The 26461-nt window shown below is 32.4% G+C and overlaps 4 protein-coding genes and 1 pseudogene across 9 annotated transcripts; 4 read left to right on the top strand and 1 right to left on the bottom strand.

The window, feature by feature from the left end:
• The first annotated feature begins 796 nt into the window (after window positions 1–796).
• On the top strand, window positions 797–4701 carry LOC148208011 (serine carboxypeptidase-like 13; annotated as a pseudogene). Its single transcript, XR_015789049.1, has 11 exons — window positions 797–1187; window positions 1267–1412; window positions 2044–2120; window positions 2297–2419; window positions 2867–3132; window positions 3231–3317; window positions 3441–3533; window positions 3649–3720; window positions 3889–4007; window positions 4168–4345; window positions 4444–4701. The product of XR_015789049.1 is annotated as a serine carboxypeptidase-like 13 (transcript).
• A 2685-nt stretch (window positions 4702–7386) lies between these two features.
• LOC111008419 (serine carboxypeptidase-like 13) lies at window positions 7387–10375 on the top strand. Of its 4 annotated transcripts, XM_088120241.1 has the most exons (14): window positions 7387–7586; window positions 7673–7818; window positions 7949–8025; window positions 8193–8315; window positions 8410–8512; window positions 8581–8615; window positions 8742–8843; window positions 8936–9022; window positions 9143–9268; window positions 9403–9474; window positions 9556–9671; window positions 9754–9876; window positions 9948–9996; window positions 10063–10375. In XM_088120241.1, the coding sequence occupies exons 1-14, from the start codon at window positions 7474–7476 to the stop codon at window positions 10141–10143; spliced, it is 1353 nt and encodes a 450-aa protein (XP_087976367.1). In that variant the 5' UTR covers window positions 7387–7473; the 3' UTR covers window positions 10144–10375. The 4 variants fall into 4 exon arrangements, with proteins under 4 accessions (XP_087976367.1, XP_087976366.1, XP_087976364.1 ...); XM_088120238.1 differs by lacking the exon at window positions 9948–9996 and having other exon boundaries at window positions 7389–7586; XM_088120240.1 differs by lacking the exons at window positions 9403–9474; window positions 9948–9996 and having other exon boundaries at window positions 7388–7586.
• Window positions 10376–11836: 1461 nt separating this feature from the next.
• LOC111025879 (alpha/beta-Hydrolases superfamily protein) lies at window positions 11837–13840 on the bottom strand. The gene is made up of 2 exons (XM_022303785.2): window positions 13359–13840; window positions 11837–12791 (listed from the first exon to the last, which is right to left on the bottom strand). The coding sequence occupies exons 1-2, from the start codon at window positions 13751–13753 to the stop codon at window positions 11858–11860; spliced, it is 1329 nt and encodes a 442-aa protein (XP_022159477.1). The 5' UTR covers window positions 13754–13840; the 3' UTR covers window positions 11837–11857.
• Window positions 13841–15646: 1806 nt separating this feature from the next.
• On the top strand, window positions 15647–17559 carry LOC111008438 (putative serine carboxypeptidase-like 52). The gene is made up of 7 exons (XM_088119663.1): window positions 15647–15655; window positions 16474–16611; window positions 16735–16806; window positions 16881–16999; window positions 17086–17199; window positions 17306–17351; window positions 17431–17559. Exons 1-7 carry the CDS (start codon window positions 15647–15649, stop codon window positions 17557–17559), a joined length of 627 nt encoding a protein of 208 aa, XP_087975789.1.
• Window positions 17560–20250: 2691 nt separating this feature from the next.
• Window positions 20251–25953, top strand: LOC111007425 (transducin family protein / WD-40 repeat family protein). 2 transcript variants are annotated; one of them, XM_022279797.2, is made up of 11 exons: window positions 20251–20637; window positions 20725–20868; window positions 21335–21632; window positions 21731–21794; window positions 21913–22026; window positions 22149–22311; window positions 23286–23439; window positions 23637–24235; window positions 24692–24873; window positions 24995–25255; window positions 25448–25953. In XM_022279797.2, the coding sequence occupies exons 1-11, from the start codon at window positions 20476–20478 to the stop codon at window positions 25764–25766; spliced, it is 2460 nt and encodes an 819-aa protein (XP_022135489.1). In that variant the 5' UTR covers window positions 20251–20475; the 3' UTR covers window positions 25767–25953. The 2 variants fall into 2 exon arrangements, with proteins under 2 accessions (XP_022135489.1, XP_022135481.1); XM_022279789.2 differs by having other exon boundaries at window positions 23634–24235.
• Window positions 25954–26461: the final 508 nt, after the last annotated feature.

The following is a 26461-nucleotide window of genomic DNA, read 5'->3' as shown; positions in this document are numbered from 1 at the left end:
AGATGGATAATAGGAAAATCCTTATAAAAGTTGTGTAAGTGATTGAACATTAATTTAAAATAAAATGTTTGTTTATGGAACTGACCCAAAATAAATAAATAGATAACTTTCCCTCTAAAATTATAAAAATAATTTTCTTCTTTCATATCGTTCTACTTCATTCCTTTTATTTGGGATTTTGAATTTTTATCTTCCATCAATCTTCAAGCAGAATCAAGAGGAAATTTATTGATAGGTATAATTTTTAGAGGACTCCAGTAGACCATAAATTCAGATATGTGATTTTTTATTTTTTTATTTAATGGTTTATTCAGTTCAAGAGTGCTCTATATTGAATTTTAGATAAGAAAGTGTAAAGTTTGATGGATGGAAAAAAAAAATTAGATCAGACATTTCAAGCAACACATTATTTTTTGAATAAATTTCAAGCAATGCATTTTTCTTTTAGTATGTTTCAAAATAGTATTATTTTGGATATAAGTTGAAATATAATATTATTAAAATAATTCTTGTTCGAAGTGGATCAGTTGTCTGCAAGTCAATTTATTTATTAAATATTTATACAAATAGGTTAAATTTTGAAATTAAAGAAATGTTGTGTTTACTCTTAGATAATAAAGTAATATATCAATTTGATAATTTGATATATAGATTAGTGAATAAAGTGTCTATTATCACCTCTAAATTCAATAATTCAATATTCACTCCAGTAATTATTGAACTCAATAAAATAATTTTATTGTGACATTGATGCATTAAAGTTTAAAGTTGAAAAAAAAAGTAGGTAGGCGTACCATTTATGAAATAGAAAATTGTCAAATGGTATAAAGATGAATCTTCATATTTAGCGTAAAACTTTTACTTTCACGCTTTTATAACAATTTATAATGACATTATTAATTACGTATGATAATAACAAAATCATTAAAAATTCGCACACACGTGTGAATGGGGAAAAGAAATGGTTAATATAAAAAGCGAAAAAACTCGTTTACCGGTCCAATCCCCCAAATTTTGCTTGGTTCCAAAATTGCTCTGCTCCCGCTTCAAATGGCGGCCCTCGAGTTTCAGCTTCTTCTTCTTCTTCTTCTCCTACTTATGGATTTGAGTGGATTTTGGCTCTCGTTCTCCACCATAACGCATCTCCCTGATTTCGAAGGGCGTCTTCCATTTGAACTGGAAACCGGGTAAGCCCTAGTTTTAGGAATTGGGTTCTGTGTTGCCCTAATGTCGTGGTTTGTAGTTGCGATTTAGTGGTTTTGTCAGATACATTGGGGTGGGCGATTCCGAATCTGTGCGCCTATTTTACTACTTCGTCAAATCGGAGACGGACTCGCGAACCGATCCTCTCATTCTTTGGCATTCCGGTGGCCCCGGTTGCTCTGCTTTGTCCGCCCTGCTCCTTCAAATTGGTAAAATCAAAATTAAATTTCGTTTATCTTGATGGGAAGGAAATTCGTATTTTAGATTAATCGTTTTTCCATCTAAAATAGGGCTTAACGTTTCTTTTTTTTTTTTCGGATTTTCATTTCCAATTGTTTTCGAAATACAAGTGTTTTGTAACTCTCTCGTTTCATGTTTTTCATTTTTAAAAAACATTTTCAAACAACAAAATTAAGTTTTTATTTCTGTTATATGATAAATATCTAAATAATTAATTTTTTTTAATTTTTTACTCTTTTTTAATTTAAAATTTAGATAACAAGAAACAAGAATGGACTATCTAATACATTTCTATTTATTATAAAAAATAAAGAAAAATAAACAAATAATCGTTACTAAATACAGTTCTATTTTTTCTTCATTAAATAGAAGAAATGATGAACAAGGGAAAATATCTTGTAACTACTCCGTTGATTCACATAATATTTTTTATTTATAAATAATTCTTTAATATTGGTGGACATGACATATAGTAAGTGACAGTCTATCTACAACAAATTCTTCCGATAAAAAATAAGAAATAAAAATATTATCAAGCAAGTTCTGTGATGGTGACCGTGAAACTTACTGATTTGAGGTATTTAAACTTTTGATGTTTAGGTCCACTGAAAATCAAGGTAGAGAAACATAATGGGGAGTTGCCTGAACTTGAGTTAAATCCTTATTCGTGGACAAAGGTTAGTGTTAGTGTTAGTATTAAAAAATTTGTGGATAATATTTATAAGATATTGTCTGGTAAGATTAGTCGAGGTGTATATAAGTTTGCTCGGAGATTCATAGATATCCAATCCGAAAAAATATGTATTTATAAGATATTAGAGTAATTTAGTTGGGGCTTGTTAATAAATGGCAGGTATCGAACATAATATTTTTAGACTCGCCTGTGGGTACTGGACTCTCCTATGCCACAATTCATGATGCTCTTGAAACAGGAGACCGCACTCAGGCTCACCATTCCTATTTGTTCCTACAAAAGGTTTGAATCATCTCGTTTTTAGTTTTTGAGTTTTGAGATGTTGGATTTTGAAAATATTTTTAAAAAAACATATCGGTAGAAATAGTGTTTATAAAATTGAAAAACATAAAACCAAATATAAAAGGGTTATCAAAATGTTGAAATTTTCTATCTTTTATTACTCAACTTTGCATCAAAAATTATTTTTGTTGTTGTCGTCGATTTCTAAAACCTAATACCGAACTTATTACATATGACTTCAAAACTCACGTACATATAACCATTTATTCATAAGGTTAATAAATGAAGACTTATTTATGTCAGATTTTCTATTGAATAATTTATTAAATTATTGCACACCAAAATACAAAGACAAAGACAAGTTGATTGGAGATATATGTTAATTACTACGGAGTTATGATTGTTTTGACATGAATAATGTTATTTATTATTTATATTATTTTGCAGTGGTTGATTGAGCATCCTGAATTCAGATTTAATCCTTTCAGGTTTGGGATTATGATTCTCTCCCTTTTTTGTTTCCCAAAAAATTGTGGATAGGATATATAATTTGCAATTTTTTCTCCTTTATGTAAGCATTACCCTTGTATTAATTTTGACATATAAATTAGGGTTACATATCAGGAAATCCTGTTACCATACATAATACATATAAACATTTTGCGATCCCTTTTGCTCATAGGGCGACTCTCATTTCTGATGAATTATTCGAGGTAATAAATCAAGGTTTTTTTTTCCTCTTTCCTAAAAGAGAAATGAAACTAATTAAATATACTCTAACTCAATGTTCTTTTTCTTTTTCCTTATAAAGTCATCAACCAGAAGCTGTGGGGGAGAATATGAGAAAATCGATCCTCGTAATATGGAATGTTTGAAATATTACGATACTTATGTGAAGGTTTACTTATCGTTTCACTTACGGAAATATTATGGACCAGCTGTAGACGCATATATATTATTCAAGCTACTTTTTAAAATAACAAAAACTAATTTTGGTCTCTCTCTTTTCCCCTTATTGTAGTGTATTTCGGGGATTAATTCTGCAAATATTTTGCTACCTCAATGTCCCTCGACGTCTCCAAAAGCACATGATATACCTACAGATGATTGCTATGTAATTTCCATCTCTTAGAAACATCTTAAAATGTTTATATTTATTTTAACTTCATCACATATTTTTATCCACTTTATTATAGGGTTTGAATTTTTTTTTTAATTATATTATGCAGGAATACATATATTTGCTTCTTTCTTATTGGGCTAATAACCCAGAAGTTCGAAAAACCCTTCACATACACGAGGTAAGAAAAAAATTCATCTCTTTCAAATAGCATGTCGAAGTGTTATATCCATGTGTTTGAATTTGTTAAATAAAATTATTTATTTAAGGGTAAATTTGAGAATTTTTAAAACTAAAAGCATAATCAGCTATACAACTTGGCAAAATAAGAATAAATTTTTGCTTGCAGGGAAGCGTGGGAAAATGGATAAGATGCATTGACATGAAAAATTATAAGTATGACATCCACAGTGTTGTACCATATCACAATAAGCTCAATTCTGAAGGTTATCGCTCTTTGATATATAGGTAATATAAATATTGAATAATTTTTTTTTTTTAATTTTACAAGATGTGGAGGGTTATAAATCTCTGAATATTGAGAGATAAGTACTGTTTTAATTAGTTGAATTATACACTGATATTTAATCATTAATATTATTTTATATTGGATTTTTTTAATCCATATTGGTAATCACTCATTCAATCAGCAGATATCATATGATATGATAGTAAGTCACTTGGATACTCAAGCTTGGATTAAATCTTTGAACTATTCCATTGATGACGATTGGAGGCCGTGGTTCATTGTCAATCAAGGTGCGGGGTACGGTTATTCAAATAAGATGACATTTGCGACCATTAAGGTAAAAGGGGAAATGCATTTAGTTGTCTAAATTTAACTTTACCTAACCTGTATTCTTTACTAATACGTCATTTTGTGATTTTTTATTGTAAAATATAGGGTGGAGGACACACGACAGAGTTTTTACAAAAAGAATGTAGTACAATGTTCAGAAGATGGATATCCAATCGATCCTTATAATGCGTTGTTTTAAAATTAGATTTAAAGGATGAAAAATTCAATAAATATTTCAATATATTGTATTAAAAAAATAATATAATTTTTTTTGTCTTTATAAATAAAATTATAATATTAATGGACTCCACGATATTTTGAATACAACGTGGTAGTAGTTTCGTACTACTACAAATTTTCCAACATGGGTAGCAGGTGTCTGTCACTTCTAATATTGGTGAAAACTTCCGACAAAAGGATGAAAATCTCTCTTCTTTTCCTTGTTGTTTCTTTCTTTAATGACAAAAATTTTAATGGATTAGAATTTATAGTGGATCCAAAATTCATATCAAACTTGTTTTATGTTGTTGGAGTTTCATACCCTGGTATAATTGATTCGATACGATTCTTGTAGAAGAAAATTTATATCTTCGACAAAGATTTATACGATTCTTGTCCTATTTTGAGGCAATTAGCCAGATTCTTTTTTCTTCCTGTTTGTTATCTTTCTGGGCAGTTTTTTTCCTTTTTTTTTTCCTTTCTTTCTTACTCTTTCCTTTTTCTTTCTTGTGCTTTATTTTGTTTAGGTAGGGAATATGTTATCAATGATAGTGATATGATGACATTGGATGAAGAGGAATGGATACAAATTGGAAGTGACAACAAATGAAACTATATTAGTCATGATTATGACTTTGTGAAAGAAACTGGGATAATGATGTTGTAGATGAATTTCAAATTATTAATTCAATAAGTACAAATACACCCCCATTGAATATTGATGAACTACAGAGATCATTTTCTAGCACAAAGTGGAGATATAGAGACTCAAATCCACGATTATTTTAGTTGTCTTTAACTAATTGAACTATGTCCAGGTTGTATCTTTCTATTTTGTTTTTATTAATATTGAAGTATATTTCTTACTTTTCTACAAATATTATGATTCAAAGAATACATGATTTTATGTTTTTATCCTTTGCTATTATCTTAATTTATTTAAAAGAGTCGTCTAACATCTCATATCGTCTCAAAAACTCATGCCTTGCCTTGCCTCTCCGTGAGAAAAAGTTTCGATGCTTAAATTTGTTAAAACATTGACTATATGATTTAAACTTATTGTTCTTAAATATTTTAGACAAAACTGTAGGATACTTTTATTTGGAATTTAAAAATATTTTGAATCGATAAATAAGACAGTAGTTTCCTTAACTAAAAACTAGGTTCAACTAATCTAATAAGTGACGCAATACCAATTATGCATAATTCAAATGGTTTAAGACGAAGCTAGGGATGATCAAACCAAGTCGAAAAATCGAGCCGACCGACTAAAATAGATCGAACCGACGTCGGTCAATCGGTGTTAATTTTGTACAATGAAAAACCGATTAGACTCTTCCAATATCAAAGAAACCGACCGACCAACTGAATTATACAAAAAATAAAAAAATCCGAAATTTTATCCCAAAGTTTTCCACAGGAGAGAGGAGAGCTACAAGAAAGATTGAAAGAAAAAAGGAGGGTAAGAGTAAAAAGAAGAAATGAGAGAAGGGAGGTGGGAGAAAAGAAAAGAGAGGAAAAAAAAAGGGAGAAATGAATTGAAAAGAGATGGGTATTGAAAAGAAAGAAAACAATAAAAAAAAAAAAAAACAGAGGGAGAAATGGAAAGGAAAAAAAAATCTTTTCACATGAATCATAATTTATATATATTTGTTATTTTTTAATCCCTTTTTTTGTCCACCTACTTGGCTTTCTAGGAGCCCTTCTTTAACCATTTTTCAATTTTTATTTCTTTCCCTTTTTCCTCCCACCATCCTCTTCTCTTTTCCATTTTCTCTCGCCACTTCTCTTCTCTTTCTTCTCTTCTCTTTCTTCTCTTCATTCGTTCTTCTCCATCTTCTCTCCTTAGATGATCTCTGCATTTTAGTCACACCACCACCTATTTGGAGGAGTCCTTGTTTCGAGTTTAGTATTGGCCAAAAATCGATCAAACCGACCGACCTAACAGTCGGTTGAACGATCGATTTGTACAAAGAGATAAAAGAAAATTCTCCGACCGATCGAAACCGATCCCGACCGACCGATGCTCACCCCTAGACGAAGGTGCTAAAGCGAGCATATCTCAGCGGTAATCAATGTTCGAAATGTCAATATGGATGTAAATGTCGAGGTCCTGATTTTACAGACACGTTGATATGTCGATTGATATTTGAAAAAAAATTATAGAAATTATGGAAATTAAGAAAAATTATTTTAATTAGAAAATAAAACTTTAATTATAGCTTAATTAAATTATAATTGATCACTTTTTATCCCTTATATGTAAAATATGAGTAACTTATGAAAATATCGATGTCGATAGAAATGTCGGAACAAAATAACAAAGATCGATGAAAATAATTTAAATTAGTAAAGGAATAAATTGAAGTTCAACGTTCCTTAATTATGTTTTATTAATAATTTATAACAAAATCTAATCTTAGCTACATAATTGAATAAGATATGAAATATTGATATGTGTATATATACCATGATTAAATTGAGTTATTAGAAATTGAAAGATAGGTTTAAAAATTTATAATTAGATTGGAAAAGAAAAATAGGTCCACAGTTAAAAAAAAATCAACAGAAATAAAAATATGGATCAATAGTAAAAATTATATTATTATTATAGGAAAAAAAAAAGAAATCGAGAAATCAAAAAAAATAAGCGCACAACTTGTGCCCCATCCAGGAGGGGCTGGTCCATTCTATGGGCCTGGTCTTTTTAAATTCAATTATTTTTTTATTTTTTTTATTTTAGCGGTATATCGATAAGTATCATTATTCATTTTCACGTTTCTTTTTTTTTTTCTCTGTATAACACGTGTTTGTTTTGGACGACAGGGCAAAATTGGATCGAAGATATTTCAGAGAGAGAACAATCGCATTTATTCTCTCACTCAATAGACGACTGAAAAAGAAAAAAGAAGGAAGATGGGGTTTTGGTTTTTGTTGGTTCTTGTTCTTGAGGTCTCCGGCGCCGGCGGAGCGAGAGTGAAGTTTCTGCCGGGATTCCCTGCTCCTCTTCCTTTCGAACTCGAAACAGGGTCAGTTAATTTCTTTCTTCTTCGTTTCAGTGAAATTGGAACGAGAGATTTATTTATGGATTTTGAAATTATGTATATATAATCAGATACGTGGGGGTGGGGGATTCGGAGGAAGCCCAAGTGTTTTACTATTTTGTCAAATCCGACGGAAATCCCCAAACAGATCCTCTAATTCTCTGGCGCACCGGCGGCCCCGGTTGCTCTTCCCTGTCCGCACTTCTCTTTGGGATTGGTAAATATATAGATTCATTTGCTCGATCTCATGTATAAAATATTATAGTCTATGATTTGATTAATGTTTTAATTATTTGAATTGATTGACAACTTTAATTGTGATGATTTTATAATGTATTTATTTGAAGGTCCGATAAGTTTTAAGGAAGTATTGTACAATGGGAGCCTGCCTCAACTAATCTTGAACCCTTACTCATGGACCAAGGTGACAATTATATATTCTCTAAGTGTTAAAAGAAAAACTAAACTTGCATATTGATCTCATTTATGCAAGTTTTGTTCTTAAAGAAATAGGGTCATTTTTAACTTCTTTCATTGTATTTCATCCATCGTTAGACTAACTTTCATGTGGTGATAATGCATGAATTCTAGCAATCAAGTATAATATTTGTAGATTTGCCTATGGAAACTGGTTTTTCATATGGTACAACTCCAGAACATCTTAAATCGGGAGATTTTAATCAAATTAATCATTCTCATCAATTTTTGAGAAAGGTACGTTTTATATATTAGAGTGACTTCTAAAAATTTCATGTGTTGTTGTTTAAAATCAAGCATTCTTTCCTTTTCTTTGTCTTGGAATCTGTAGTGGTTGGTCGAACATCCAGAATTTGTATCAAATCCATTCTATGTTGGCGGAGACTCGTACTCTGGTATGATTGTTCCTGGTATTGCTCAAAAAATTTTAGAAGGTATAAATTCTTTTTTATTTTCATAGTTTTGATCAAATTTAGAAGGTATAATTTGTTTAATGTCACAGGAAATAGGCATATTTTTACATATATAAATTTCCAGGTTTCTTATCAGAATTCTTTCCCCTGTTTTTTTTTTTTTTTTGCCTTCTCTTTGTCATTTGGGCTCCAGATAAATGCATAAAATGGAGAATACTAACTCATTTTCTTTTTCTTTTTCCAATGTGAGGGATACATATTAGGAAATCCTGTGACTATCAACGGTTCAAATAAAAATTTTGCAATCCCATTTGCTCATAGCAAGACCCTCATCTCCGATGAATTATTTGAGGTAACATATAGTTTGTTGAATGAAAAAATATATAAAGGAAAAAAAAAACATAAACATGTAAACATTGATCTTAACTATGAATTCATGTACAGTCCTTGAAAAGTAGTTGCAAAGGGGAATACGTAAATATTGATCCAAATAACGCAGAGTGCTTAAGACATTACAATACATACCAAAAGGTTTGTGCGCATCGTTTTACATTATATGATATGATATATAGTTGTTATTTACCCAAGTTTACTTTTTTTTCTATTGTCAAAATTGATATATCTTGTGTTTTCTTTTGTTCACCATCTTAGTGTGTCTCCGGAGTTAATGAGGGATGTATTTTGTGGCCCAATTGTCCAGTTCCATATCCGAAACGACTAGATGTATCTAGTACTCGTAGATCTCTTTACAACATCCCTGTTGTCCCTGGCTGCGATGTAATTTCTTCAATGATCTCTTTACTCGTAGATCTCTACTTTTATTTCTTTTATATATATATTTTTACCTAGTTGGGCACTAATTATCTTTTATGAAAATGCTCCAATGATCTTCAATCATACTTGTTATGTAGACGTATAAATACTTGCTTTCTTATGATTGGGCTAACGACGACCAAGTTCGAAGAGCACTTCATATACGTGAGGTAGTACAAAGAGAAGTTATTGAAAGAGAATGTTTTAAATACTAACGAGTGTATTGAATCTAGACTTGTCTTTTTAAACAGGGCAGCGTCGGAGAATGGTTCAGATGTAAGTCAAAAGATTATCAATATGATATTAGAAGTGTTGTTCCTTATCATGTGAACCTTAGTTCTAAAGGTTATCGGTCTTTGATCTATAGGTGATGTATAAATCTTTGGTAAATGATTGGTTGTTTGCCAGAATTTTATTTGTTCTAATTATTTAATTTGATCCAAATATAGTGGGGATCATGATATGATGGTGCCATCTATGGACACTCAAGCATGGATCAAATCTTTGAATTATTTGAATTATTCCATTGTCGATGATTGGAGGCCATGGTTCATTGAGAATCAAGTAGCTGGGTAATGATTTTATTTATATTGTGACATATGCTTTAATTCGTTGGCTTAATAACGATTCTTATTTTAGGCAGATACACGAGAACTTATACAAATAAGATGACATTTGCAACTAATATCAATGTAAAATAAGTAAGTTTCTCATACCACAAGTGATTTAATTGTGCATTTTTCTTTGTGAATTTTTAGGGTGGAGGGCACACAGTTGGACACAAGGTAAAGGAATCCAGCATAATGTTTAGTAGATGGATAACGGGAGAATCTTTATAAAAAACTTGGAAAAACCCAAAGCCAACGCTTGTGAACTTATTATTGGGTCATATTATAATAAGAAGCGTTGGCCTTGAGGAACAAAGTTTTTTCCAAAAAGAAAAAAGCTTTGTAGGTAAATGGTTGAAGAATGAAAATTAGTTTAAAATCAAATGTTTAATTATGGGACTGATCCAAAACAAATAGATAATTTTTTTTTTCATTTAATATTAATACCATCGAACTTAATATCTTTGTGGGAATCTGACTCTATAGAGGATTTTGCTCTTTCAAAGGAGATTTTAGATTTTCTTCTACCTTCCAAGAAAATTTTATTAGAACCAAAATAATTAATTAAGAGGGTGTTTCAAAACAATTTCGTTTTTCATCTATTGTTTTTCCCAATTAAATTTTATGTTTTCTGTTTTTCAAAAATGTTTTTGAAACTTCATTTTTTCTTTGGACATATTTCTTTCTAACATATATTTCTTTTTTCTCTAAATTTTTTTCTACTAAATTTATCTCTTTCAAATTTTGAATATTTACTAAGTTAAATTTAGCTTTTTATAACTTTTCTTTTATCTTTCTAATATTTTCTCTCTAACAAATGTACATCCAACTTTTCTACATCTAAATTCTTTCTTTTTTAATTTTCTTTCAAATTTTTTTATTTATCTATTTTTCTTAAACAAATATATATTTTAATTTTTTTGTCTAAAATTTTCTCTCTATAATTTATCTTTCTTTCTCTAAGCAATGTTTGCTCTCAACTTTACTCCTTTTGTTTTTAACTTTTCCCTTATTATTTAAATACCAAAAACTGAAATTATTATCAAACGGTAGGTCTCGTTTGATATGTATTTTAAAATCCTAGTTTATATACACTAGTTTTACCAATATGTTTCTATATGTTATCTATTTTTTTTAAAACGTTTACAAAACATAATGAATGGTAGATACATGAGTTTCCTGTACGTTAGTTTATTTATTAAATATTTATATGAATAAGCTAAATTTCAAATAAAATTAGCGTTTGTGTCTACTCTTAGATAATAAAATAATTTGTCAATCTAAATATGTAGATCACCGAATAAATTGTCTATTAAAGTCGATACTTCTATTCTCACTCAAGTGCTAAACTAAAAAAAAGTTAATAAAGTAACTCTAATGTAACATTAAAGTCAAAACGAACATATCTCAAACCATAATTAGTATCTATAATTAGTATCTATCTCATGTAACATTGATGCATTAAAGTTTAAAGTTGAAATACATCTTTAACCTAAAACTTTTAATCACGATTTTATAACAATTAATAATGGCATTATACTAAAAAATAATAATAATAATAATAATAATAATCATGACGATGATGATGATGTCGTCCTTGAGTGCCGTCATAAATATAATAATAATACAAAAATCATTAAAAAAGAGTTACACACACGTGTGAATGGTGAAAAGAAATAGTTAATTTAAAAAGAGAAAAAACTCATGACGGTCCAATTCCAAAGTTCCCCAAAAATTTCGTTGGCTCCAAAATTGCTTTGCTCCCGCTTCAAATGGCTGCCCTCGAGTCTCAGCTTCTTCTTCGTCTTCTTCTGGAACCGGGTAAGCCCTAGTTTTAGGAATTAGCTTCTGTGTTGATTTAATGTCGTAGTTTCTACTTGCGATTTTATACATTTAACGATTTGTAATTCTCTAAACAATCGTGTAAAATAATGGAATTAGATTCTCAAATCTCAACATGTGATTGTGGATGTGGGTGCCCACAGCCAACAGAATTTATACTACAAATTTCCCTCTTTATTACATCCAAAGCATCTCCATTCTCCAAAATCGATTTATGAGAAATGCCGCGAAGTTCGATCGTGGTTAGGGTTTGGTTCTTCTCTTCCTCCTCGGCCCATAATCGCTCAAGCGCCCGCAAGCTCACCATGTTCACCGTCCCATCGCCATCTCCATAACCCATTTCCGGTTGCTCATCGAACCCATTCTTCCCGTAGAACAGAGTCTCCGGCGTCCTCACACCCCCTCCGATTATGCAAGTCACACGCACGCCAGGTGCTTGTAATTGGTCCATCAGTGGCAATATGCGAGATTCGTAAGGAAAAACACCCTCTGCAAATCCAATATCGTTGAGAAATCGAGGGATGTCTTCAACCGCGTAATTGGAATAGTTTTGAGTAATCACTATCGGGTTTTTGGCCCCATAGATTTTGGGGTTGGGCAAGAGCCAGAGGTTGCTCTCGGAGCTCCGTTGCTCTGTTCTTACAAGCAATGGGTTCACCAGCGGGACGCCGAGGGTGTTCCCCGAGGCGAATGTGCGCATCTCCTCGACGGATCCGCCCCATGGCGTGGACAGGGCCACCAGGTGTTTGATGAAATGTCTACGCCAAGAGGACGGGTTTCGGTTGAGGAATTGGAGGGCGAAGAGACCCCCTAAGCTATGGGAGACGAGAATTACTGGTTTTCCCCCATTTGAAACGCTTGCTTTTTCGATCAATTCTTTTAGATCCTTCAGGAACTTGGAACCCACTTCACAGGGATGACCTTCTGGAGCCAAGCCGTATCGGAAATCGTAGGGTGCCCCAAACAGGGTTTTGTCTCGCACATACCCAATTTCTTCTAAAGATTTCACCAACGGCGCCATATATGCTGTGATGTGCCTGCAAACCAACGGTATGTTCATTCATATTCTTGATCTGTGAATGAAAATTATCACATGGCTTAACAAGTGATTATTAATATTAGTCGGCCAGGAAATGAAATTACTTTTGAGCACATAACCTATTTGAATACATGAAAAATCACTACAATGTCTAAAAGCCAAACTAATAAATTATAGATTATAGTATAGAAATTAACAGAAGATTCAACAAGTAATTATCATGCGCCTCTCACTAAATCATATTAAACTATCATTGAATCCAAAAGCTCAAGCTAACCTCGCCGCAATATATTTAAAGGTTAAACTAGGAATTTGATCCATATAGTTGGGGCATAATTTCTATGTAATCCTAGTAATTTTTCAATTTGGTCTCTCTGGTTTGGCCATGAGTTACTTTGATGATTGACTGTAATAGTATCCGCTGCTAAATAATTTTTGGATAAAAAGAAAAGAAAAGGAAAAATGGGTTGTTTTTCAGGTTGGTAAAAGACTATATTTAGTGCGAGGGTCAATCAAACGGCCAAATTGGGCTCTTGAATCTCATCTGGGGAAGAAGAAAGCTTACTTGAGACGAGGATCAAGGTAGAGAAGAGACTGAACAGAGCCAAATTTGGGGACTCTGGTTTGAACCCCAATGGCGTTTCTATAATCATCCGAATCCCTGTCGTAATGAAGGGTCATTCGGTGAGCGAAGCAATCTGTATATGGAGCCAACAGGACGGTGGGGCTGAACCAGAGCCTGAACCACCCGTCGGCGTCCTTCACGACGGGTTTCCACCGGCTGCAGAATAAGCTCGAAGATCTGTACTCTTTGGTCAGCCGGGCCTCCAGCTGGTTCCCTCCGGCGCCGGGGATGAGGATCAGAGGGTGGAGGGCGTGGCTCGATTCCGACATGTACAGCTGCTGCACCATGACCATAGCCATTGAAACTATGGCGATTTTCAGGTCTAAACCTTTCATCTTCTTTCTTTTTCTGTAAAATTGTCTTTTCCTCTCGATAAGGCTTGGAATTGGAATACCTCAACCCAATGACGTAGCGCTTTCTCCATTTGTGGTGCAGAATCGAAGTCTTTGCTTCGTTCTACAACAGGGTCAATGGTGATAATGATAATGACGTTCACAATCACTGCCCAATTGATGTGGCTCTGATCTACTTAATTCATCCAACTTCTAAGGAGGTAAAGTAATATATTATTTGTAAAATTAGGGAATCTCTTCTCTCTTTTTCTAAATAAATATATGTTTTAGTTCGAATAATGTGTCAGGTGTTTCTTTCAATTTAGTATTTGTTGTTTTTAAATTTTAAATTTAGTGTCTTTGTGTTTTAACCTTTGTCAATCATTGTCATCTGTTAATGTGAAAAGTATAAACTTATGTTAACTTCTTATAAATTTGAATGAAGAACTAGAAACGGTTCCCTCTTTTTAACTAATTTTAACATTCACCATCAAAAGAGGAAATAATTGATAAAAGTTAAAATACGAGGGACTAAATTGAAAAACAACCCAATATAGATTATGTACTGTATTGGAACTTTTAAAAAATATATAGGGAATAAATTGAAAAGTTACTTAGGAAAAAAAAATGTATATTTCATCATTTTTTTAATACTATGTTGCACCGAGGAGTAAGAAATTCAAATCTATGATCCATAGCGGGGAGCTAATATTGATCTAAGCATTGGAAATTTTTAAATGTAATTGTATATTTTTATTTAAAAAAAAAGTAATTCCAAATACAATTTTTTTATTTAAAAAAAAAGTAAGTTGAGTCATGAATTTATAATTTTTAGGTTTTGTATTTATTAATTACGTCTCTAAATTTTAAATTTTGGTTAAACATTATTTGATTAAGGGCAAAATTGGAACATTTTACTTTTACTAAATAAAATAGTTATTTAATTCTGAAAAACAGAAGCAAAAAATTTTAAAAAAAATTAAAATTATAACTAAATTGAATGTAGAAAGTTTAAGGAAAACAATTATAAAGTGTTTTTGGTTCGAGAAAGATAGTGTTCAGAGCCATTTTGGACCTTTTTTTTTTCTTTGCTTTTTTACTTCGGTGCGTTTAATAGAAAGAATAAATATATATAACTTTTTCTGGTCACAAGAATTTGAATGTGAGAATAATCTCGAGGTCTCATTTGTCAATTGAAATACTGATAGAGTCACATAAATTAAGTAACTTATAAAGAATGTTTTTTTATTTTATTTTGAGATACACTATAAAAAAAATGATTGACAAATAAGTTTTATACACTCATTAAATACGATACAACTAGAGTAATAATGTAGGTTCATATCAACGATTATTTTTAATACAACAATATGTGGATTCGAACCCACAATCTTGACAGATAATATATACTTAACTTAGGTTAGCTTATTTTTAATTTTAGTTAAATTAACATTTAGTAGATATGATATATATTAGAATAGTATAATTCATTAAAAATATATATAATTTACCATATAAATTTTTTTCATACAAAAGTATAAATTATCAATTTCAAATAAAAATAATATTTTGAATTTAAAAAATAAATTTTCTTTTTTAAGGAAATATAATAGCTTTAAATAAAAAAATAAATTTTCAAAATATTCTAAATTTAATAGATAAAAAATATATTTTTTGTTTAATAAAATATAAGAAAATAAAAATAGTGTTTTTCCTATCTTGGGGATTGAACTTGGACATAGGTAGGGAGAGAGTGATGCAATTTAGGTGCATGCATGCGCCATCGGACTATAGTTTACATAAGATATCTTATTTGTGGGAAGAGGAAGAAATCGGATCTAGAAGGTTGTATGGAGAATGTTGAGAAAGTTTGGTGGAGGTGGGATAAGAAGCGGCATGGTGATGGTGAGCAGATTTTGTTTGCATTGTACAACGGAGAAATAGACCGAGGAGAGAGAGGTGAGAATGATAAATTTGAGAGTTTAATTTTAAAATTGAATCTTCATGGTGCAATTTTTTTACAAGAATTTTTAGAATGGGTCGAAACCATTATGAATGTGTGAGGTGTGAGGTCGGCGGACACGTTGCTCTGGGTAATCCGAAAGAATTTATGTTGTTTTTGGCGTCGGTGTTGGGTGGATTTAATTTTGTTTTCTGAGTCCTTCCTTTCCAAATCCAACCATTTCCGAAGGCCAAAGCTGAGATATTCATATGGCAACCCTCCATTTCCATTGTCTCTCGATTCTCCTGCTTCAATTGTTTTCTCGTGTTGTAGTTGCTGCCTCTCACTCTGGTTTGAAATATGTTCCTGGTTTCCAAGGCCCTCTTCCTTTCCATCTTGAAACTGGGTAGGTGGATTTTTGAAGTATGTTGAGGCCCCAAGAGCAGCTTGATTGGCGAGAGTTCGTGGTCTCTTGGTCATGCTAGCTTAGTGGTCTCAACTTCAAACCCTGGGAAAAATTGAAACCAAGAATAGGGATCTTTCACGAACGGGATAAATAATAATTAATTATTTTATTATTTCGACACAAGAACAAGAAAAAGAATTTTTCTGGTGTCGAAGACTAGGAAGATGAATAATACCTTCTAGAATTTTTTGTTCCGACGAAATTAATATTAAAAGCCCTTGTTGTCTTCCCGGTCCGAGCCTCAGGACAGGTGCGAAATCTATACTTGGTATAAATAATGTGTTTGTGTTTGGTGTTATTTTTTCCTCATCTTAGTGTATTTCAAGACTCGACAAACAACACATTTTGTTGCCTTATTGTTCGCAAAAAACACTGCTTCGAAGATCTCTCCATAGCATCCCTGAACCATTCCTTAATCAGCTAGAGGATCAATTTTCTAAGTCGAGCTGCATTGTAAGTTTTTATCTTCCAACATAAACTCACTTTTAAATTTTGTAAAGGTCGTTATATCTATGCAACCACTATAGTGAATATTCTCCTCTTAAATTTTATTTCCTTTTCTTTTCAAATCCTTAGAATTACATTGATGCACTCCCTCATAGTTGGGCTAATCATGAAGAAGTTCGAAAAGCGCTTCACATCCGTGAGGTAAAAGAAAATTACTTCAAAAAATAGCTTTAGTCTCTTTATATAGTATTAAACAATCAAACATGGTTTTATAGGGAACTATTAAAGAATGGATAAGATGCAATCCTACTCTGGACTACGATTACGACATTGACAATGCTGTACCATATCACAAGAATATCAGCTCTCAAGGTTTTCGCTCTTTAATATTTAGGTAATTTGCAAACTTTGAACAACAACAACCACAACCATATTATTTTACGACGTTAAATATCATTACTAATATATCGATGAAAATAGTGGGGATCATGACATGTTGGTATCTCACTTGGACACTCAAGCATGGATTAAATCGTTAAACTATTCTATTGTCGATGATTGGAGGCCATGGTTCATCAATCATCAGGTTGCCGGGTAAATACCTTTGAAACCTTTTTTTTTTTCTTTTTGTCCATTTAATTTTGAGTTTGTATTTAACCCAATGATTTTACCATGGTTTATTGATGTTTTTATTTTATAGGTACACAAAGATTTATTCCAATAAGATGACTTTTACCACTATAAAGGTAAGAAAAATGTATAGAACATTTTAGTGGTAAAACAAAATTTTAATGGATTTTGAGTATGTGAATATTTTATTTGCAGGGTGGAGGGCACACAGCCGGCCACACGAAAAAAGAATCACAAGTGATGTTTACGTGGCACCCGCGTGGCGCCACGTCTAAATGGTCGTCTCTTCAAGGGACAAGAGACGACCACCCTTCACTTTTTTAAAACTTACTATATTTTTAAAAAAAGTTTCAAAACATATCATATTTTAAACATTTTTAATTAAAATACAATATTTTTAAAATAACTTTGCGTTTTGCATGCCCATGGGGATCAAACTTGGACATAGGTAGGGAGAGAGTGATGGAATTTAGGTGACAAAGATATATTATTTATTTAAGTTAAAGTCTCCCTAGATATAGAAATTTAAAAAACAAAACAAAAATAAAAAAAAATGAATAGGAATAAGAAATAGAAACGATAAAATTTATTTTTTACAATCAAAATTTATCAAGTTGACATGACTTAGAAAACGAAATAACAGTAAACAACAATTTGTCTCTTAAAAAAAAAACAGTAAACAACTACTTCGAAGTGACATGACTAAATCTAAATTTGTTTTAAAGGCCAATGCTTAACCTATTACATATATATATATATAGTCATGTGCCCTCCCACCCTTCAATTCCCATCTAAATTTGTTTATAACTTAATTTTACATAAAAAAAAAATTATAAAAAAAAACTCCCTTGAATTGTTAACCCAACTTTATGAAAAAATATATATATATATTAGTTTTCAAAATTTAGCTGGCTACGTATATTTCCTTGCCTATAGATATAGATATATATTTTATTTTACAATACTATTTTGCCTCCCCTATTTATTATTGTTTTTTTTTTTTGGTTAAGGTATAAATATGGCTAGTATGAAGTATCACAATTTAAATATAGAAGTTCAAATTCAAAGATAAAAGTATTCGAGAAAGATTATTAGCGCTCAACGAATTGATTTGTTTAAATATATAACAAATAATATTATTTAGCTTTTACTTTTGTCCGAAATGTCGATGTCGATGGAAATGTAGATATATCGATTTTATGAACATGTAGATATCGACGGATATTTCGGAAAAAAAAATGGAAATTGTGAAAAATTGATGGAAATTTTTTGAATTAGCAACTTGAATGGTAACTTAATTAGCCTATGGTTGATCACCTTTAACCATTAAATGTAAGAATATGACCATTTTACTTATGAAAATGTCGACGTGGATGGAAATATCTAAAACAAATGAGCCTAGTTATTAACTTAAAAAATTATTTTAATTTCATTGTGCCCAAATGAACTATCTCTTTCGTCTCTCGAGTTTCAAAATGGTTCTAAACCATTCATAAGGTCATTTTGACCGTTAGTTGACTATTGTCGATGATTGCTAAAATATTGTAAACTATTATATTGTCGATGATTGGATGTACATATACCTAAGTACTTAGGTATATAAGCATTTATTCATTAAATAAATAAACCAAACATATACTTAATTATATAGCATCTACTCATTTCTTTGACGATGAAAGTTTAAATCTTCGTGCTTCGTATTTGCTGTAAAAAATATAGTTATATAACTTATATGTTATGTTTCTATTAAATATTTTGTAAATTTAATGAAAATTTTAAAATAATTTTAATTAAATAATTATAATTGGAAACAAAAATATCAAAATAAGAGTAAATCGAGAAGAATATATAATCTGGCTATATAATAAATCGTAACCGTAATTTTCGCCGAAAACAAAAATGAAATATGCAGGCCCGTTTCTAGGAAAGGGCCCATTTTCAATCGCTATAAATAAGAAAAGCCCACATTTTACCGTGTGGAATGAAGGGGTGGGAAATTTTGGCCCAAAAAAAATGAAGGCTTATTACACAAATAGCCATTGGATGGGTTATTTTTAAAAAATCATAAATGAAATAATTTTAAAATTATATTCAATAGAGCACGCAACAAGAACAACCATGCAAATACCAAAAGTGCCCTTACAATAGTAGGCGATGATGTTTACCTTGCCAAATTTAAACGTCATCATTTTGAATTAAAAAAAAAAAATCTTAACAGAAAATGCTTTGAATATTAATATCTTTTTTGAAACAGCTTTGAATATTAATCTGTTCAAAACTTTAGACGCAAATACTTAGAAATATAAAATATTTTTTATAATATATATAAAATGATTTCTTAACTATTGTTAAAAAGAAAATCTAAACTAAATTTAAAATAAAAATCATAAATGCCAAAGAAAAGGGACCTCCCTTCCATATACAAATAAAATATCATAAAAGACACTGAACTCTTGAATAATATATTGAGAACTTAAAATCTACGTAAACGTAAAATTATTTAGTTCTTGTTTAATTACTATTTCATTTTTAAAATTAAACTTTGTTTTTATATTATTTTTAAAAATGCTTTTTAAACCTTAGCTAACTTTTGTAAAAAATTAATTTTCAAAAACTTGTTTTTTTCTTTTTTAATTTGACTAATAATTTAAATGTATTTTAAAAAAATGTAAAAGTACACAAAAAAGTAATAAATAAACCAGCATAATTTTTAAAAATACAAAATAAAAAATAAAATAGTTATAAAGCGAGTCTTATTTTTCAAATTTTCAATCCAGTTTTATCTATTATCATATCTACCGAAACAAACTTGAAATTAATTAGAGCTGGAATATGAACAAAATCCGAAAAAGATGATCGAATAAATATGACTACAATTAAAAAATAGAAAAAAGTTTTTTAATTGACATGTATAAATGGTTTTGAACATAATCCTGAGAAATAAACCGACCCGGCCGAATGAGAAATCCGGAATGAACCGGCAATATATACCTGCAGGTCTTAAACCCTCTTAAACCTAAGTCGCCTCCTTCGCTGGTTCCCCATTCTATTTGTTTGTTCTTTGTGTGTTTCGATTGCCCCATTTCTTCTGCAACTATCCTCCTCCTAATCCTAGTCGCCTCCGTCCATTCCTCTCATTGTTTTTCTGTGTTTTAGATGCCCTATTTCTTCTCCCAAGTTCTTGCTTGGTCGGTCCCGACGCGAATCTACTAACTATTTTTTCTCGTGTTTGTTGGGAAAATGATTGAATTTTATCGGAATTCCTCAATTGATTGGAAGCCGTCTCCTGTAGTAGCGCTAGCCTCCAGCGCCGATGACTCTCAGATCGCGGCAGCCCGAGAAGACGGCTCGCTCGAGATTTGGCTGGTATCTCCTGGTTCCGTCGGGTGGCACTGTCAGCTGGTACAGTCCATTATCACTTATTTCATTCTTTTTTGGTGTCTTGACTAATTTGTTTTGAAGTTTGATCGGATTGTCTTTTTGATGTAGATGATTAGTGGAGACACTAACTATAGGGTTTCGTCACTTGTCTGGTGCTGTGCCGGTTTGAAAGATAGCCCCTCTGGTCGCTTATTTTCTTCCAGCATCGATGGTTCTATTTCGGAGTGGGATCTGTTTGATTTGAAGCAGAAGGTATACATTCTTGCGTCCGCCAAAACTGCTGTTTCTTTGCTGTAGTCTTCCGCACTTCACTTTAACGGATTAATGCATTGTGTTGTTTTCCGACTGGTGGCCATATGTCTAATGCAATTCTTGATAGAACAGTGTCTTAGCTTTTCGAGAGTGGGATTGGTGCATTAGATACTTATGAAAACGGGTCTTGTGTGCATTATGGTGTTATATTAGCACTAATTTACTCAGTTTATACTTTAAGTGCTCTCTGAAACAAAATGTGTTTAGGATTGTTGCCTACGTTTTCTAATGCAGATTCAAGTTCACTGAAGATTTTAAAATATTGATAGGCAAACTTGTCGCGAGAATGTTGAAATTTTCAACGTGGTTTTGGGTCTCTGGAAGTTCCATATTTATTTTAAGAAGAAAGCCTTTCTTTGTTGTTATCTTAATAAGTTTATTTTTTATTGATGGTTATTGTTCACAGACTGTTTTAGAATCAATTGGCGTCTCCATCTGGCAAATTGCTGCTGCACCCTGTAATAGTCGTGGACTTGACAGGAAGGTAAAGGCCCAAGACATGCAAAATGGGCACTTAATCGACAATGAGAATGGTTACCAAGATTGTAGTGAGAGCGATGATGATTCTAATTCATCCGAGCTTCATGTGCAATCTAGAGATGAGAATCCCTCTCTAGCAGTTGCTTGTGATGACGGTTGTGTGCGTCTCTACAATATAGATGCCGAAGAGTTTATCTACAAAAGATCGTTGCCTAGGGTCAGTGGTGAGAATCTATTCCCAGATTCTTTGCTGCCGTGTCATTTTTTTTATTTTACCATAACCTGGATATTTAAGCCCTCTTTGTCTTGCTGCTACTCCCAGGTAGGGTTTTAAGTGTAACATGGAGTAATGATGCAGAACGGATATTTTCTGGGAGCAGTGATGGGTATGTACTTGTACCATCACTTGTTACTTGCGCTGAAAATTTATATAGTATTTCAAGTATGAACCTACTTGGATTTGCTCTGTGAAGTTATCTTTATCTCATGTTTGCTTGTTTTCAGGTTTATTCGATGTTGGAATGCTAGTCTCGGACACGAGATCTATAGGATTACTGTAGGACTTGGAGGTTTGGGTAGTGGACCTGAACTTTGCGTATGGTCATTACTTTCCCTTAGGTAAAGAATCACATACTGTGCGATTGCTTAGTTGTTAGGTGATATCTTCTACCATTCAGGAGTAGGACTATACTTTTATGTTCTGAATGCGTCTGTTATTTGGTGTTCCCTGTTAATTGCAGGTCTGGTACCCTTGTCAGTGCAGATAGTAGTGGTAGTGTGCAATTTTGGGACAGTAATCATGGAACTCTTTTGCAAGCACACACCCTACACAAGGGTGATGTGAACGCACTTGCAGCTGCTCCTAATCATAATCGAGTGTATTCTGCTGGCTCTGACGGTCAGGTACCGACTGATAGTCATTTTATTTTTTTTCATATTAGTGCTTTTGTAAATTGTACTGCTCACTGATGTCTTGCAATCATGTTTTTCAAGTATATATCTATATGTAGTCATCTACATTTTTGTGCTTGCACATATAGTCTGTACACCACTCAGTATAGTATTCTTGTCTTTATATTCAAATATTCTTATTATAGTTCCTTAATTTTTTTTATATTTGTTTTAGTTTCTAAGTAAAGAACTTTCATTGAAATATATATTGACGTGTACATTTCAAATTTATTCTCTGCTCTTCAGAATGGGTTGGAAATGCCAAAAAACAAATCATTGAATGTTTTGGCCATTTTCATTTGATAAGTTTCTTTTCTGATTTGAAATAATCTTCAAGTAATCAGTTTATTTCCTTAACTCTAAGAACAAAAAGAGAAGAAGGTTTATGTTGAGTCGAGCTATGCTTTAGCCAGTAGCTTTGTATTGAGATAATGACTGGGAGATGAGGGGCAAGCAGACATGTTTAGAGTTGAAATTTCTTTAACAATCTTGGCGTTTGCTCATGTGGGTAGTTCACGTGTTGCTCAACAATTTTATTATACTTGTATTTGGTCTAAGTCAGTAGGTTGCATCAGCTGTGGTTTCCTTTTGCAAGCTTTAAATCATCTTATTTTATTTATTTGGAAGAAAAAAGGGGATTAGTTTGAACATTAGGCTTTCCATATTTCTCATCAGTTAATAGCTTGTCCCAATTTGGTTTCCTTTCTGAAGCTTATGGTTAAATTCATAGTTGTCACTGATAAGAATGCTTTTTAAGTTTCATCAGTCTTTAAATTGTCCTGAACGATGAATGGGATCACTGGTTAGTAGTGACTATGGAACCCAAGCTTAGTTACTGAGGAATTAAGTTAATGCTTCCATTGTCTGTCTATGTGGTAAATCAAATTCCATAATACTAGTGTCTTATGAATACAGTGTCTTTGTAGGTTATTCTCTACAAGCTCTCTAACGAGAATGTTGCATCTAGTGAAGACAAGTATTCTTCTGAAGTGATGAAGAAATGGATTTATGTTGGTCATGTGAGAGCTCATACTCATGATATTCGGGCTTTGACGGTAGCTGTACCAATTTGTCGAGAAGGTATTCATTAGTTATTTTTCCTTATTACTTGTATCACCTTTGTCAATATCAATATTGGTTCTTTGTCATCATATACATCTGGTCAAAACTCTAGATTTGTTGGTAATTTCATTATAAAAATTGAATATATGTCATTTTTTGTTCTGTACGTTCCCTTTTGTTTTCTTACCTTTTTTTAAATATTTTCTTAACAGCAGAGCTGTCTCAAGATGATGAGGTTAAAAGAGTTCGTCGTAAGAAGAAGCCAAATGATTTTAGCTATCGTAAGTGGGCCCATTTGGGAGTTCCGATGTTAATCTCAGGTGGTGATGATACAAAGCTGTTTGCATACTCTGCTCAGGAATTTACTAAATTTTCTCCCCACGATATATGCCCTGCACCGCAAAGGGTGCCTATGCAACTAGTACTTAATACAATGTTCAACCAAGCACCATTACTACTTGTTCAGGCTGCTCACTCTCTGGACATCCTATGTGTTCGCCCAAAAAGTGGTTCCTTTAGAGATATGGCTTGTGGCCCTTCTAAGGGACATGCCCAGGCAGATTTACTGGTTCGAGTTAAGAGCAAAGCATCTCGAAAGATTATCTGCAGTTCTATTTCCAACTCTGGCAAGCTATTTGCGTATTCTGATCATACCAAACCCAACCTATTTGAATTGAAGAAATCTGGAGGAAGCAAATGTTCGTGGACTGTTAATCGAAGGCAACTTCCTCATTCACTACCGTTTGCCCATTCTATGGTCTTTAGTTTTGATTCTTCTCGATTGATCATAGCTGGGCATGATAAAAGGATATATGTAAGTCTTTCTATATAGTAAAATATGTCATTGAACCTAGTTTTTTATATTTTCTATAAAACATACTTTTACCAGTCCACATATGCTTTATTTGAATAGTGTGCTTGCTTAGGCTGAGCACCTTTATATATGACTCACTTGCCTTAGTTGTCTGGATGTATTTTTCTGATGGCGTGTAAAGTTATGAAACATGTCTTACATTGTGTGGGATGAAGTGATGGGATTGTTTTGTAAAATTATTTCAGGAAATGTTAAAATTTATTATGTTGGTCGTTATCATATTTCTGTTTCTGTTGAAATAGAATTTTTTTAGCTAATTGCTACGTTAGTCGCTTAATTGCATTCTAATGATTTCTGTTTTCTTGGTGAATAAAAAAACTAATTCTTTGGTTTGGTGTTCGGTCCATTTAAGTAGTATTTAATTTATTATTTCTTAACCCTTTCTGCTTGGGACAGGTTGTGGATGTGGTCAGTTTGGAAGTCATACATAGTTTTACACCTTTCCGAGAGCTGCAGGATGATACATTGCCTCCTGCTGAACCTCCTATAACAAAAGTATTTACAAGTTCAGATGGGCAGTGGTTAGCTGCAGTCAACTGCTTTGGAGATATATACATTTTCAATATGGAGATAATGAGGTTCGATATCTTGATATGCTGATGTATTGTCTCATGTTTACCTTATCATTGCCCTCCCTCCCTATCTGTATTCTCATGTTTCTAAGAAAGTTCTGCACGAATTATTATTCTCTTGGAACAGGCAACACTGGTTCATTTCAAGGCTAGATGGTGCCTCGATTACAGCCGGAGGCTTTCCTCAATGGAACAACAATGTGCTTGTAGTTACTACTTCTTCAAATCAGGTCTATGCGTTTGATGTTGAGGCCAAGAAATTAGGAGACTGGTCGATGCGGCATACACAAGCTCTCCCAAAAAGATTCCAAGAATTTCCTGGGGAAGTAATTGGTCTCTCTTTCCCGCCGTCTGCCACTTCTTTACCTGTTATCGTATATAGTTCCAGGTATCACTCTATATTATCATTTTATGGGCTGCAGTGAAATGTACTCAAATATTATTGCCTTTCTAGAAATGGAATTTGGTTTTTTAGGAAACCCTATCTTCCTACTCGTATTTAGCTCTGTTCAATCTATAGCATACCTCATGCTATATGCATTTTGATGCTCTGACTGAAAAATTCTGTTTTATTTTGTAGGGCAATGTGCTTAATTGACTTTAGGATGTCTGTGGATCAAGATGATGAATATGTCATGATAAGTGGACAAGATTCAGCAGTGAAGAATTTACGGGGTACACCAACAATAAATGGGAAATTGAAACGTAAGTTAAGAGACTGCCAAACAGAGGGTAGACTACATGGTAGAAAGAATTTTGAAATTTTTCCTTTTAGAGATCCTGTTTTGCTTATTGGACACCTCTCCAAAAATTCGCTCTTGATTATGGATAAACCATGGTTAGAAGTGGCTAACACTTTCGATGCCGCACCTGTGCACAGACATATATATGGGACTTAAGTCCTCATATAAAAGGTGTTATTTTTAGGATATATTTGAATGTTGGAATCCACCATTCTTTCTCTGACGTCTCTCGGTTTCTTACAATTTTGTTCTGGGGAGGAGGGGTCATCTAAGCGTCTAAAGCAGTGTTGTATTGTATTATTGAATTTTTTTTATAACTTAAAGTAGTAGTTCTTTTAGTCTACGAAGTTCTTACATTGGCCCTCCCCCCTCCCCCACTCCCCACCAAAGAAATAAAAACACCCCATCAAGGCATAGTTCTTTCTCCGTCTTTGTTATTAGTATTTGGCAGCGTTTTATGCATGGCATTCTTATTTACCGATGGCTATATCTTTTTGGAATATATTGTTTGCTAATTCAGAATGAAGAACTGTTGGAGTAGAATTAGTATATGCTTTACAGGATATATCTTTTGCAATATACTTATCTGGAGTTTCCGTGGAAAATTGATCTGGCCTGAAGTCTGAGTCAGCAGGTGAAAGTCTTCTAAAGCATATCTTCTAGTTCTTGAAGTATTTATGCTTAACATTTAAATTTAAATGGTGTAGAATGCATCTTTGAAAAGGGTATTTCCAATTAGTGAACTGTTCATCTGTGGTCATAGCTCTTGTTCCAAGAAGCCTGCACTCTGGTCCAGTTCAGTTTACTAGTAGCAGGTAAAATTGGCCCTATTCAATTAAACTTTTTAGGAG

The sequence above is a fragment of the Momordica charantia genome, assembly GCF_013281855.1.
Source record: "Momordica charantia cultivar OHB3-1 chromosome 11 unlocalized genomic scaffold, Mcharantia_2.0 BLBB01000011.1, whole genome shotgun sequence".
Classification (NCBI taxonomy): Eukaryota; Viridiplantae; Streptophyta; class Magnoliopsida; order Cucurbitales; family Cucurbitaceae; genus Momordica; species Momordica charantia.
This window is presented reverse-complemented; position numbering and strand designations above follow the sequence as displayed.